General features: G+C 41.5%; 2 protein-coding genes across 2 annotated transcripts in view; one reads left to right on the forward strand and one right to left on the reverse strand.

Moving 5' to 3' along the window:
* NR4A3 (nuclear receptor subfamily 4 group A member 3) overlaps positions 1 to 3557 on the forward strand; it is a 32103-nt gene extending 28546 nt beyond the window's left edge. Inside the window, exon 8 of the mRNA XM_032787138.2 lies at positions 602 to 3557. Within this exon, the coding sequence (XP_032643029.1) occupies positions 602 to 864 (263 nt within the window). The 3' untranslated portion in view covers positions 865 to 3557. The remainder of the gene's footprint in view (positions 1 to 601) is intronic.
* The window catches only part of LOC142046341 (uncharacterized), a 1049055-nt gene that overhangs the window by 672631 nt on the left and 362012 nt on the right, over positions 1 to 14412 (reverse strand). The gene's annotated exons all lie outside the window — the stretch shown is intronic.

Raw genomic sequence — 14412 nt, forward strand, 5'->3', positions numbered from 1 at the left:
ATACATAAAAGCTGTAGATTATCAAAATAAAAAAGAATGGTTGAGGTGCCTTTTGGTTTCTTGCAAGCGTGTCTGTAAATTCCTAGTGGAATTCCAGGCCAAGTGCTGATGGAACTGGCAGTGGATATTGATCTCCACTTGAATTCACTGAATAAATAATGGTTGCCATAGTTATTGAGCATTCACAACTGGTAGGGAGGCAAGGAAATCTCCAAAACACCTCCTGTCATCGTTTTGCCATAAAATTGTCAAGTTAAATTATGCCTTATATAATTAAAAATGTAGGGTAATATGTAGATAGCTCAGGTTTCTTATATTAATTATAATCTAAATTATAATTGAAAGCCACCATTAAATATTTTGGCTGCTAACAAGAAAGGGCAATTATTACATTTTCTTATTGCATGAAACAAGGTCAGTCAATATTATATGGCATCACCATTCTAATATATTATTATTATTTATTATTAAACAACTTTAAAAGGTCTTCATTTTGTTGGTTACAGTATTACCTAGTTATCAGTTGATTACTCTGGAGTAAAGAGTAGATTTATTCTCATAATGACACTGATTTGGCTGTTTTCTTGCCATCCTTTTGCAGAACGACATGGATTAAAAGAACCAAAGAAAGTGGAAGAGCTATGCAACAAGATCACTAGCAGCTTAAAAGATCACTTAGCTTTCAGCTGCCAAAACGAAGGACAGCCACTTGAGTCTGCAGAGTCTAAAGTACTGGGTGTTCTTGCTGACTTGCGTTCTCTCTGCACACTGGGACTACAGCGCATCTTTTACCTGAAACTGGAAGATTTGGTGCCACCCCCTTCCATTATTGACAAGTTGTTTCTGGATACCCTACCTTTCTGAGTCTCAAATTACCCTCATGAAAGGCTAATGCCCACCAGAGCAGGCAAATGGATTGTGACTTACTGCTAACCTGTCTGCCCTCACATAACGGAAAAGCAACTCCAGCCCTAAAATGTGGACTTTTCAGGCGCTTTTTGCTTGCAAACTAAGGCCTAAAATTTAACAGCTTACTATTTGGGAGTTGTGCTCTTGTTTTTGTTTATTTTTTGTGTGATTACGGTTTTTTTACAAATTGCTAATAAGGCACTTTTGGACAATGCTATCCCAGCAGTAAAAGGTTAACAAGACTGTTTTAAATCTATTGTGTTTAACACCTCATCATATATGGGGAATACAAATGTAGAAGCTGTGTTTGAAAACAAGAACAACAAATAGTTGTTTGCCAGGGTAGTATGTGTTTTGTGATGATACCTTTAGCATACTTCCTGTATCAAGGGCACACATATTGGCACAAACTAAACAAAAGTTCACTTTTTTTAACAAAGTACATTCAACTGAATATTTCGTATAAATCAGATATAGCAAAATGACAATGGCTGTTAGCTCCCATGTTCAAGTGCAATTTTTTAAAGTGCTGTCTTACTAAGTCTTGTTTATTAACTAATTTATTTTAATATGAAAATAAAATTGAAGAAATCAAGTGAGAAGATTACATGCACTAACTTACACGACAAAGTTTCCCAAACTTGAATCCATGTAGTGTGACTTACTGACAAATGTATGTGGAAGACACAGGGACAATTTGTGATTCAGTTGAGCACTTGTTCCTTAGATAAGGAAGTAAAAGTAAGTAGTGATTGGAATGCACAGGGTGAGCATCAGGGATAGTTAAGTTTTAGATTTAATCTAGGTAACAAGTTAGTAAACAGACACAAGACGGTTTTGAAGAACAAGCAAGTCTTGTAAAATAGTATGAATGTAAGAGCTAGGAAGGCTATAGTGGGCTGCGTTTAAACATTCCGTGTTTGTACTCCTTTTTTGTATGTTTATACTGTTGATGCCATATTAATATGAAATAATTTGTTGCATAGTGTCTTTATTTGTATAAACGTTTGTATGCATGGTATATTGTAATGGCTTTGCCTGTATTTATTGCAATGACTGCCAGCTCATGGGAGCCGTGTTACACAAAGTAACTAAATGGGGTGTTCACACTGACTCAGATACACCAGTTAGAGAACTATATACATATGTGTGTGGGTATATATACATATATATATACGTATATACATATGTGTGTGTGTGTGTGTGTGTGTATCTTTTTATTAACCATTTGTATATAAAATATCTGTTACTTCACAAGCAAAGTTATTTTACAGTTTATTTGCGGTGACTTTTAAGGCAGTACTGTTTAGCACTTTGATATTAAAATCTTGCTCATGTTTTGCTAAATTCAAATAATATTTAAAGATTTTAGTTCTAAAAAACGTTATATGCACTGTATTATGTCAAAATTTTGTTGATCATTTTGCTAAGAATTTTTTTTTTTGAAGGTCAACCTGATGTCACTGTATCTTTTGTTAGCTTTAAACATTCTAGCTTTTTGTCTTTTTTTAAACTATGCTGTTCATATGGAAATTAAATTATACTATCAAACAGATGCCAAATGAATTGCCTAATTGCTGCAACAGATAACCCAGATATCAAATCATTGTATGGTTTTCAAGTAGTCATCTGGTATTTTATCACTTATTATGTTTGGATGTGCTTTTATGAAAATTATTCTTATATCAAGATTTCTGGTAGTGTCAATAGGAAAACAGACTTCTAATCACTATAGTCAATATTTCCAGTTTTCCTGAAGATAATATTTGGAAACGTTCTGCTTTTAGTATTAATTTTTAAGCTTATGTGCAAACATAATAGTATAATTAAATATCAGAGAAGCTAACATTTCTTGTAGGTTGGTGTCAGATGCCTGATCTGCAAGACAATTCTATTTTGACTGAATTTGAAATTTTGTATATAATTCGTATACACAAATGCGCGCACACAAACTAGACATTCAAAAGTGTGTTTACTTCTGCCCTTTGTGTAAAACAAGATTCCTAAACACCATTGAGGATCTGGGCCAAGGTCTCTTGAGGAATAATTTTATTTCAGGACAAATCCTGAAAGCTGCTGAGCACCCTTAGTTCCAAGCTGAGGACTTTCAGCACTTCGTGGGACTGGGCCCTTGAAAAATATTTTCACACAAATCAGCATAGTTTTTCTTGGAACAAGATATGTTTATTAGGAAGCATGTTTTTGATGGTAGCAGGTTCAGAGCTCTATGTTAGACTTCATGTCGCCAATATGCTTCAGTTTTCCATAGACGTTCATTACTGTGATACTCTCCAACATCATGTAATCTGTGGAATATCCTTCACATTTATTTAAATTCACAAAATGTATTTGTGCAGTATGATCAGTGATGGATCCTGATAGCAAAAGAACGAATTAAAGAAGATTAGCCTACGACTTTTGTTCGAGCTCTCTGTGTGAACATGCCTTTTTGCGGGCTGAATTCAGGAATATATCAGCTGTTAAAGGAGAGTGCCTTGCTTTTATTTCAGACAACGGAGTATTTCAAAAATTTCTCTGCTCTTCTAACAGCAGTGTGGGTTTTTTGTTTTTTGTTAAGCTGTGGGTTGAAAGAAATGCTCTTGTACATATACAATGTAAATTAAAAACTATTAAATTGAATAACATTTTTTCAGAGGCCCCTGGTGTGTTTAATAAGTATGCTTAATTCTGATGTGAATTTTTTATCATTTGTAAAACATTAAAAATTTGTCTACTTGAGTCTTAAAAGTGGAAGCAAGCTTAAGAACACTGAAAATTTAATGGCAACACATTGCATTAAAATATCTTTTAAAAAAACACCTTAAAGCAAAACCTGCAGTGACTACTCAGTATTGCAAACCCCAAATGTTCAAAAATATTGTCAGGCTCACCAAAAATCATGTGATTGGCTTTAAAATCATTAGATTACATAAAAATAATAGATTTCTATTTGCTTTCTGCTTTTTAAGCTGTTAGGATGCACTGGAGTCATATGTTGAAGCTTCCTCCACAGCCACAAGGGCTAGAAAAGAATAAGAACAAAGACTGAAATCATCACATATCCACTTGACTCTAGGAGCTGGGACTTTAAGAAAAACAACAATTATCATGAGACTCATGATAAAATCATGAGAGTTGGCATTACTGCAGGTTAGTTACAAAATCTTAGCTAGATATCGAGGGCCAGATTACAGCTGGCTATGAGAAAGCTCTAAAGGGGAGTCCCTCACTTCCAATAACTTCTCTCCCCCATCCCCCTGCAAACAGCTGTAATTTACCTGCAGGTGATGGAGTGTAGAAGGGCAGAGGTGGGGGCGGGGGATGCCTACAGTTCTCACAGAACCAGAGGGGTATGTCTGGATAAAAGGAAGGCAGGGTCATGACTCCACCCTCCACCACAATGAATCACAATGTACTGATAGGAGAACGCTCCAGGTGGTGCCAGCAGCACTTTTTAAAGCCCTGGCAAGTCCCCCTCCTCTGTGTGGTTCTCCTTTGTAGGAGGGGTCATTTAGCCCTTACTAAATAAGCCTATGTAATTACCACTGCACTTTCTAAACAGTTGTAAGAAATATCTGCCATTGTTTCAATATCTCCATAACTACAGATGGGCTCAGGGCAGAGCAGTTGTTTTAGTGGAACTTCGCAGCAGGAGGCCAGGTCAGATGAGGTGCAGTAGGACATGGGGGCTGCCACTCACTAGATGAATGTGTGACAAAGCAGGAGATTGTCAAAAATGCTTCACAAGCAGTCCTTTTTGTGACAATCATTCTTTTTAAAATAAACGACACTTAACATTGTTAGTGAAAGAGACCGAGAGTAGCTTTCGGCATTGAAGTCTCCTATTTGGTCAGACATTGAAATAGTGGGTTACATTCCCTGGGCCTGATAATCCCCCTTCAGAATAAGAGTTACTCTCACTGACTTCACATGTATTTAAACTCACAGTTATGGCAATGGCAGTGAATTGTGTCTGAGGTGCAAGAATAGAGCCACGTCCTGCCCTAAACGATCAGGGCTTTGCCTCCTTCTCTGCCCCAAGCTCCCATTGAATTTGAAGTCAAGCAAACTTTTGTGTGTGCAGAGAATGCAGAACTGGGCAACAGACTGTCAAGACTGCAACTTCCTATTTGCTTGTTAATTTAAATATATTAAATATTTAAGTGACTTAGTCCTTGGAAAGAGATGTGTGGTCTGACCACTCAGTTCTTCAGTGGGAGTTTGGCCTGAGTGAGGACTGCAAGGTCAGGTCCATATGGTAAGTCCATTCCTGTGAAGGAAGTGTGAACAACAACTTCTGTACCCCTTTGAGGGTGAACATATCTGGAAGTGCAGTAAATCTCTTCACTACTCAGAGCCGTTTCCATTTTAACATTCAAGTTCATTCACAGAATTAAAATATTCTGTATGTTCCAACACACAAGCCTAAAGCTTTGGTTATGTTTAACTTGAGGTAAAGTAGTTTTGTATAGGTTGGAGCATGTTTTTCACAAAAATGGCAACTCCTTTGGTGGAGGAAATTTGACGTGTTATGATGGATTTTGTGTATTACAGCAGCATCTAAAGGCTGCAACAGAGATGTTAATCACTATGCCTAACACCTAATGGGTAAGAGGCAGTCCCTGCACAGAATAGCTTACAATCTAAATAGGCAAGACGGACAAAGAGTAGGAGAGGAAACAGTGTATAAGTGACATGCCCAAGGACACACAGCAGAACAGTAGTAGATCAGGGAATAGCACCCAATTCTCCTAACTCCCAGTCCAGTACCCTACTCACTATAGTACACAACCTGTATGATAGACTTTTCTTTAAATGGACAATTGATACTCCCATGATACCAGATTTTAAACAAAATGACAAGAAAAGAAACCAACATATTCAAACCAGCAAAAGTATGACACCGAAAAGGCTAATTTTGCTTTCTCTATTCATATGAGTAATGCCAATGATGTCAATGGGGCTATTCAGGTGAGTAAGAGAAACATGATTTGACCCAGCATTTGGAAGTAGGTTATGGCTGATTAACATACTAGATAGTGAGTACTTAGAAAGAAGAAATTCACCCTGGCTTTATTGAATTAATGAAGCTGATCCAAAGGAATATTGCAAAATATGGATTAAACAATAATTACTAATGGATAAGAAGATTAACATTTTTATAAATGGCAAGCTATTGATATAGTAATTGTATAACGAAGAGTCAGTTAATCAAATACTTAACTGTTAATGTGATATCTGAGAACTGAACTCCTAAGATACTTTTATATGAAAACAATAATTATGGTGATTTGTTAAATCACAAGAAAAAGCAGGCAGTACATAATATATACATAATTTTTGTGTTTTCTTTTTAACGCTGGCTATCTTGATTTTTACATGAATATTTGGGGGCTGATCTAGCAGCCCTCTCTACAGAAATAGTTCCATTAGCTTCTGTGGTTTTACTGCTGTGAATTCCATGCTGGATTAGGACGCTGACTTGACCATACAAAAGCAATGATATTTATTAACATTAAGGGTGAAGTGCCAGCTGCAACTGACATTGTCATGTCTATGGCAACATATTTGTTTGGAAACACTTTATTTACAATGCAACTATTTTAATGTCAAATCCAAGAGAGAAGGAGAGGAGGCAATGGGAACACCATGCTTTCACTTATTTCATCTCTTTTTTTAATGGTGCTTTTAAGTTTATGATAAGGGCACTCAGAGCTCTGGATGGATAGATATCCTTTGGTGTGGCATTTTAATCAATAAACAATCTAAAATGACATACATGCAGTGAAGTATTTTTAAATACCTGAGATATGTGAAATACACCTGAAATAACCTGTTAAGCAATTTGTTGAGATTGGTTTATGAAAAAAAACTACCCCCCCTGCCCACTAAATTCCACTGTGGTCTGAGGCCCTTGTTCCGCATGAATAAGTTCTGCAGAGTCAACGTGAGTTAAAAAGAGACTTTCATATTAGAGAAACTTTCAAACGTATTAGATATAAAACAAAAAATCATTTACCTTTCACATCATTTTCATTATTTATCTTGCTATGTTTCCCAATTAATTGGAGATATTTGAGTTTAAACAAGACTCTGCCTCTTTCCAGCTCTTTCTACTTGATCCCACAGAGAAGTCAGAATGCGGTATTTGTGGTATCATGTTACTTTCCATGGCAACAGTCAGTGATGTTACAAACACTGGATTGTGACTAGGGGTGGGCAAACCCCAAAGGCTCAAAAGTTCATTTCAGATGCTTACCTGAACCTATGAATGCCCCCAATCCAGGCCCACACAACCTTTTCCCCCTTTACTTATGTTTTCCATCCCCCTTTTCTGATGACTGACTTCCAGACTCTCACTGCAGTTCTTTCCCAGTTACCTCTGCTCCTTGACCTGCAGTTAATACTGTAAACCCCTTTGGTCTCCAGCTCTCTCCTCCTCCTCCTCCTCCTCTACAGGTACACGTATACCTTTTAAAGAAGAATTACAGCTGTATTTGTGTTAGGCTCCAGTGCCTACATGTTGAATTCTTTAAAGGAATTGACAGTTTCTCTTGGCGTCACAGCCACTGAATTCTAACAGATTCTTAGGGGATTGTCATCTTGGGACAGAATTATTATATTTGCTTCAGTATAGAAAATTCCATGGAGTGAATAATATGACATTTAAATAGAAAAAAATAAGGCTTTAGATGCAAACTCAAGAATCAGTTTATTAACAAGGACATTCAGAAAAGTAAAGAAGCATAGGAAAGAACTACATAATCTTATGAACAAACAGTTAGCTAAGTAATATAAGTAAAACTAACACAAACATGGAAAGCAAGCCAGTAGGCTGTTGCCATTTGAGATAAGGTATCAGCAGATTGTTAGGAAAGTAACAAAAATTAAAAATCCACAAAATAACAATTTGACTCAGAAAGCAAAAGACATAACAGGTGTTTTGGCCACTGTTGCATAGCTCTGTATAGCAAGCAAGATTCCCTGCAATCATATTACCAAATGCAAGAATTCTTGGCAGTGGCCATGCTCACAAAGCTTATAAAATACAAAGCAGAGGGTTTGTTCAGGTCCTTGGTAGTTAAGGAATTTGAACGCAAAATCAAGTCATTAAAATAAAAATTTCAAACCTGGAAGGTTATAAATTTAAATTTTAGAAAACTCATTCTGCTGCAGATTGATGCATCACAATTTAAACTGATCTCCCATAAACGGCGAAAGAAAGTACTTGGAGCAACTGGGGAGACACTGTTATAATCCTTCCTAAAAAGGATCCAGAACTTGATCCATATGCCCCTATAGACCTATCTCCATTTTGGATATAGGCAATAGCTTTCTGACTAGGAAACTTTGAAAATAGACTTTCTGAAATAAGTTACCTAGGACACCTGGATCCAATGAGCCCAGTAAAAAAAGTAGACATGGTTCGAAATAAACTAAAATGAGGCCTTAATGTTGTCATACAAATCTCAGACCTCAGCACAAAACTATTCTTCCTCTTGTTTGATTCCAAAAAAGCCTCTGACAGAGTGAAGTGCAGTTTTTTATTTTGGCGATACCCTGAAAAGATTCCAAAATCAGGCTCTGAGTTTATTTAAGAATACAAGATGCACCCTATTCTATCGCTTCTTTTGCTTGATTAGATTGTGTTTCATTTTCTTCTTCTCTGCACTGGCCATTAAGTCTCTAGTAACAATGCTGTTATAGGAGTTCAGGAAACTATAACAACTGGAATGGGAAATACTATTAATTAGCAATAGCATTTTACAGCTTCTGGGCTAGTACCTTACATAAGGTACAATAATGTCTGGGGCCCAGTTCACTATTGCCTGGCAGTATATTGTAAAAATGAGTAGTCTGATATCTAATACTACTGGCCTGCACCTAGGTACCAGCTTTCCTTTCAGCGCAATGCCTGGTTTTCAGAGTTCATAAGCACCCGAAGAGCTAAATGGGTTAATAGGAACAACAACTGCTCAGTGCTTCTGAAAATTATTGCAATTCACTATTAGCATTAGCATTAGAGTAGTGCCTAGTGATCCCAACTGCGATCAGAGTCCTATTATTCCAGGCACAGTACATGCACATAGTTAGAGACAGCCCCTGCCCCAAAGAGCTTAAAATCAAAAGAAACAGGACAAAGAAAGGAAGTAGTACCTATAAGCTGATTCAGCATCTCTTTCTGAAATGCTGTGTTCAGATTCACAAATATAAAATTATTTAGAGAGATCATTTTTGAGAGCTTAGAGTGAAACACCAAGGACCCATTTCCCAGTCCTCACAGATGTATACATTGTCAACTTTGATCGGACTCAAGTCAGAATGTAAAACACATCAGGTTCACAGGGAGAGTATACATGCTAGGAAGAGACAGAAAGACCCCCTAGCCGAGAGGATGCAGTATTAGAAGCAAACTTACCAGCCCCCTTGGCCCTCATTATACACCAAAGAACCTCTCTAAATATCCCATTTCCATATTTCCCTATCTGGGTAAAGTCATAGAGAAAGACGCTGTGAACAAACTCCAGCAATACCAGTTCTTTGACAACTTCTTTGATTCCATGCAATCACAAATCAGTCCGACTTGGGTATGGCACTGGATGCACTACTCAAACTCATGGCCCCAAAGAAGGGCTAAAATCTAGAACTGGTTACAAAACCAGTGTTCATTAACATTTATTTGAATTCTAAATGGCTATTTACTTGGCCACACCCCTTCAATTTACATATCTTGGGCAGAATGGTTGCTCTTCATATGAATATCTATATTTAAATACAGAAAGATTATTCACGCCTGAGCAAGATAATTTGCTCTTTGCTATTCATTATTTATTATTTTCCCAATTTCAGCCATTCAAAATGTCAGTAATCCAACAAGGGAGCAGAAAAAATACTATGTGATATAAGTGACCCATCCCACATCACAAATAGCAAATTGTCAAAGTGAACAATTCACAATCATAGACTAAAAACTGTTCAACTAAATTCTTAGGTGACTACTCAGAAATCAAGATCAGTTCCTGAATGATTCATGGACAGATAAAAGGGCCAACACTATCCATCTATCCATCTGACGAAGTGGATATTCACCCACGAAAGCTCACGCTCCAAAACGTCTGTTAGTCTATAAGGTGCCACAGGATTCTCTGCTGCTTTTACAGATCCAGACTAACACGGCTACCCCTCTGATACTTGACACTATCCAATATTTAGTTAGAACAAATAATTCAGCCAGCACTACTATCATCTATGCTGAGACTGCTAGAGTTATCGCATCTCTGACACAGTCAACTATAATGTATTGATGGACCACCAGAGCATCAGTCTACATCCTGTCCTGGGAAAGGCACTATGCAGGTAGGGAGGGCCAGATCCTTAGTTGGTGTCAATTGGTGTCACTTCATTGATTTTAATGGAGCTATGCCAATGTACACCAGTTAAGAGCCTGGCTTTAAGTATTATTGTGAATAGCAGCAGTAATACTAATTTGTTATGGGATGTACACATCACACATATCTTTTGAATGGGAAATAGGTATGGAGAGCTGCTGATAGCTCACTTAGTATATAAACTTGTAGTAATGTGTAAATTTGTGTGCATGTGCAATATTATGGGCATATATAGTATATGCATGTGCATGTGCAAAGATTGCCTTGGTATGTCGACTGTGTATTTCCCTCCATTGTGATTCCTCTTTGACTTTGTTCCCATCATTTCCACAAATGCCTCTTTACAGCTAGCTTTCACCTGTGCCATGTATTTCTTCTCAGCATGTCATCCTTTCCAGTTGTTCCCAGTTCACCTGAGCATTCAGTTATTATCTTTAGTTTGCCATCAGTGGGTCATATCTGCCAAAGGACATCCCGCATGAGTTCTGCAGGTGTTGATCTTTTTCTTTCCTTGTGTTATCCAACGCTACTTTTGCACTCTCCATCACTGACATAACACTTCCCCTGCCTTTTTCCATCTCCTTGGTCTCCCTCACATGCTCCCCATTGCTGTCTCTGCTCTACTGGGCACTTCTGTGAGTCTGGTCTAGCTCAGAACCGTGTGGTGGCGCTACATGGACTGGATATGGATTTTGTAGATGAGTAGAATTCTGCTCATGTTTACATGTATGTAGTGAGATGGTGTGGCCTCCTTCTGAGCCAGAGGGGAAGGAACCACCCTCTGTGTCCAAGTGGGCAGAGCCAGACCTGCCATGCCCCTCCTTCCAGAAGTGGCTAACAGGAACAGGAAGTATAAAAGGCAGAGCCTCTGGCTCAGTTGCAGTTAGGACACTGAGGGAGACAGATATGTCCTGCTTGATCCAGCCTACTGACTCTGCTGCCAAACCGAATGATGTCCTGTCAGCCGGTTGGGGAACCTGTATCTATCATGGACCAGCCAGGACTGCCACTGGCCTGCTACCTGGAGGAGACAGAAAACACCCCATGGTTCCAGGTACATCTCAAAGGGAGAGTAGGAAGGGGCCCAGGGACAGCTGTCTTCAGTCTGGCTGTGGTGCTGCCTGAAGCACAGTCAGTGTGTAGCAGCTGGAATCCCTGCTGACCCAGTGGCGGACCATTCCGCCATTATTAGGGCCCTGGTTGGGGCCTGATGGAGTAGGCTGCCACCCAGGTGACTCTCCATCTCTGGGGTGGCAGCCTTCCCTCACCAGGTCAAGAGGCTTGTGTTTGTCAGTCATCCACTGGAGCTAGGATACCTGACTCCTGGGTTTTGGCTCTGTCCCTGCACCAAGGGCCTAGAACTAATTGTCTCCTGGGCATTTGCTCTTCCCCCGCATTGAGCGCTCAGAGATTAATTGACTGCTGTGTTTGTCCTGCCCCTGGCTAGAGGGCTTAGAGGTGACAGACTATTGTGTTAGCTCTGCCTCTGCTTGAAGGGGCCTAGAGTTTATAGACTGCTGGGTTTGCCCTGGCCCCTGCTTAAAGGGCCCAGGAACAATAGACTGCAGGCTGCCCAGCCCCACCCTAGAGACTGGAGATGGCTGCTCATTCAGGGGCTCAGTCCCATTACACTGGTCAGGATGGTAGCACCTGGGTTACTAATTCCCTTCTGATACACGACATAGTGAGGCCTCATGGAAATTCTGGGAGGCAGGCGGACACAAGCCTGCTTGCATCATAAGGCCTCTCCCCAGCCTTGTAGGAGGAGCCACTGGACCTGGGACCCAGTTGAATATGGGACACAACTAAGGAATAACAGGGCCGGGACTGGGAGTTATAGGTTCAAAACTAGGGAGCCAGAGGGGGACACCGAGCGGAGAACCCTGGACTGCACCCACTGCTCCTCAAAGCTGTCTAGGGACCCAGCAGATACCATCCAAAGGAATTCTGCCCAGATGCGTTGGACAAGGGAGGAATGGAAATAAGCCCCACAATTGCAGTGCACTTCTGTACCTATTGGGTTTCTGGGAACTGGGAGGGGAGAAGCCTTCCCAATGCTAAAGGATCCCCCCCCACCCCCTAGCCTAAGGGGAGGATCTACAGAACCTCAAAAACCCAAGCGAGTTTGGGGGACAACTAATAAAAGAACAAGCACAGGAGTGCTGTCAAAGGCTCATAAGAAGGGAGCCTGATGGGGACACCCAGCAGAGACCCCTGGACAGCGCCCACTGCTCCTCAAAGCTTTCTAGGGACCCAGCAGACACCATCCAAAGGAACTCTGCCCAGATTCATGGGACAAAGGAGGAATGGAAAAAGGTCCCACCGTTGCAGAGCACCTCTGTATCTATTGGGTTTCCGGGAAGTGGGCGGCCGAAGCCCGCCCACCGCTAAAGGATCCTCCCCCAGCCTAAGGGGAGGACCCACAGGACCACAGAAGCCCACTGATTACGGGGGACAACTAATGAAAGAACAGGGACGGGAGTGTGGTCAGAGGGTCATAAGAAGGGAGCCTGATGGGGACACCGAGCAGAGAACCCCAGACAGCACCCACTGTTCCTCGAAGCTTTCTAGGGACCCAGCAGACACCATCCAAAGGAACTCTGCCCAGATTCATGGGACAAGGGAGGAATGGAAAAAGGCCTCACCATTGCAGAGAACCTCTGTAGCAGGGTGGTTACCGGCTCCTGCCCTTTGGGGCTTAAAACAGCCCAGGAAAGGGCTGTGGCTGGGGCAAGAAGGGCTTAAAAGCAGCAGCTTTAAAAGCTGGGCTGATTGGGGAAGCGGCCGCAGCTGGGCCACACCCTAATCAGGCCACAGCTGGGCTGTATATAAAGGCCAAGGAAGCCAGGAGCAAACAGTTTCTCTCTGCCTTTAGAGTGAGAAGAGCCTGGTTGTTGAGGAGCATACCTGGGTACCTAAGGTGGAGCAGGGCTGGGGGAAGGCAAGAGGAGCTGGGGAGCTCTGGCCTGGAAACCTGCGTAGGGTAAGGCAGTGGCAGCAGGTCCAAACCTCTTTGCCTATGATGAGTGGCTGATACTGCAATCTGCCTCAGTGAGCAGGGGCTAGATAGAGACTGGGCAGTAGCCAAAACAGAGGCAAAGTGGGATAGTGAGTTGAGGATTCACCAGTGAGGGGAGACCCAGATTGGTAGGGTACTGTCAGGGGGCAGCACTCCAATTAAAAGGGCACTGGAGTCCAGGGAGGGACACGGGGATCAAGAGGACAGTGGATCACCGGCCTGAAGAGGGCACTCTTGATGCTGGAATGAGCTAATTCCCTGAGAGACCAGCAGGAGGTGCTGCAGAGGTGAGTCTGCACATCTACACCCTTCTTGTCCAGCATCCTCCTCCTGGTATTGAAGATGGCCACTTTCGCCAGTGCCAGGAGGAGGCTGAGGAGGTCTCGTGACTTCAGGGGCCACGGACAGGATTTGCATATATGAAAAGATGTGAGGAAAAGTGCAGCCAGAACCTCAACAGGAGATTCTGGTTGAGCCTGAATAGGGACTGCAACCTGGCGCATTCTAGATAGGCATGTGCTAGGGTCTTCCTCATGCCGCAAAAGGGACAGGCATCAGAGATGGAGGTGAACCACACCCATGCTCACGGCTCTATGAAGGAGCCACGAACCGATATCCTGGGTGGGCCGTGGGACCAGAGTGGAGTACAGGTGGCCCACCAGGGTTCCTCACCCTCCGCAGGTGGTAAAGGTCGCACCACTGGGTATTGTGGCGGGACACAAGGGTGAGGAAGCGAAATGTGTGGAGCACAAGCATGTAGAGTTGATCTCTAAGCGCGATTCAGAAACGAACTGACTGCAGGGCGCTCATCCTACTCAGGTTACAGAAAGAAGGAGGGCTGGGGTGGGAGGGGCTCGTGGGACAGTGGCCCAATGAGAAGGTCTGGAGGAAGATTTAGTGAGATGATATGGCCTCCCTCCAGATCAGAGGGAGAGGGATAACTGCCACACCACTACAATGTACTTCATCTAAACTGCACTAAATACACTCTATTTTGAATATCCAGGCCCTCAGTTAGGCAGTGTCCATGCAAATCATTTTTTGTTACTTATTTTTTGGTGCTTTTTACACATCTGTCCAGCCCTTCATATTACT

The sequence above is a fragment of the Chelonoidis abingdonii genome, chromosome 2 (genome assembly GCF_003597395.2).
Source record: "Chelonoidis abingdonii isolate Lonesome George chromosome 2, CheloAbing_2.0, whole genome shotgun sequence".
NCBI lineage: Eukaryota > Metazoa > Chordata > Testudines > Testudinidae > Chelonoidis > Chelonoidis abingdonii.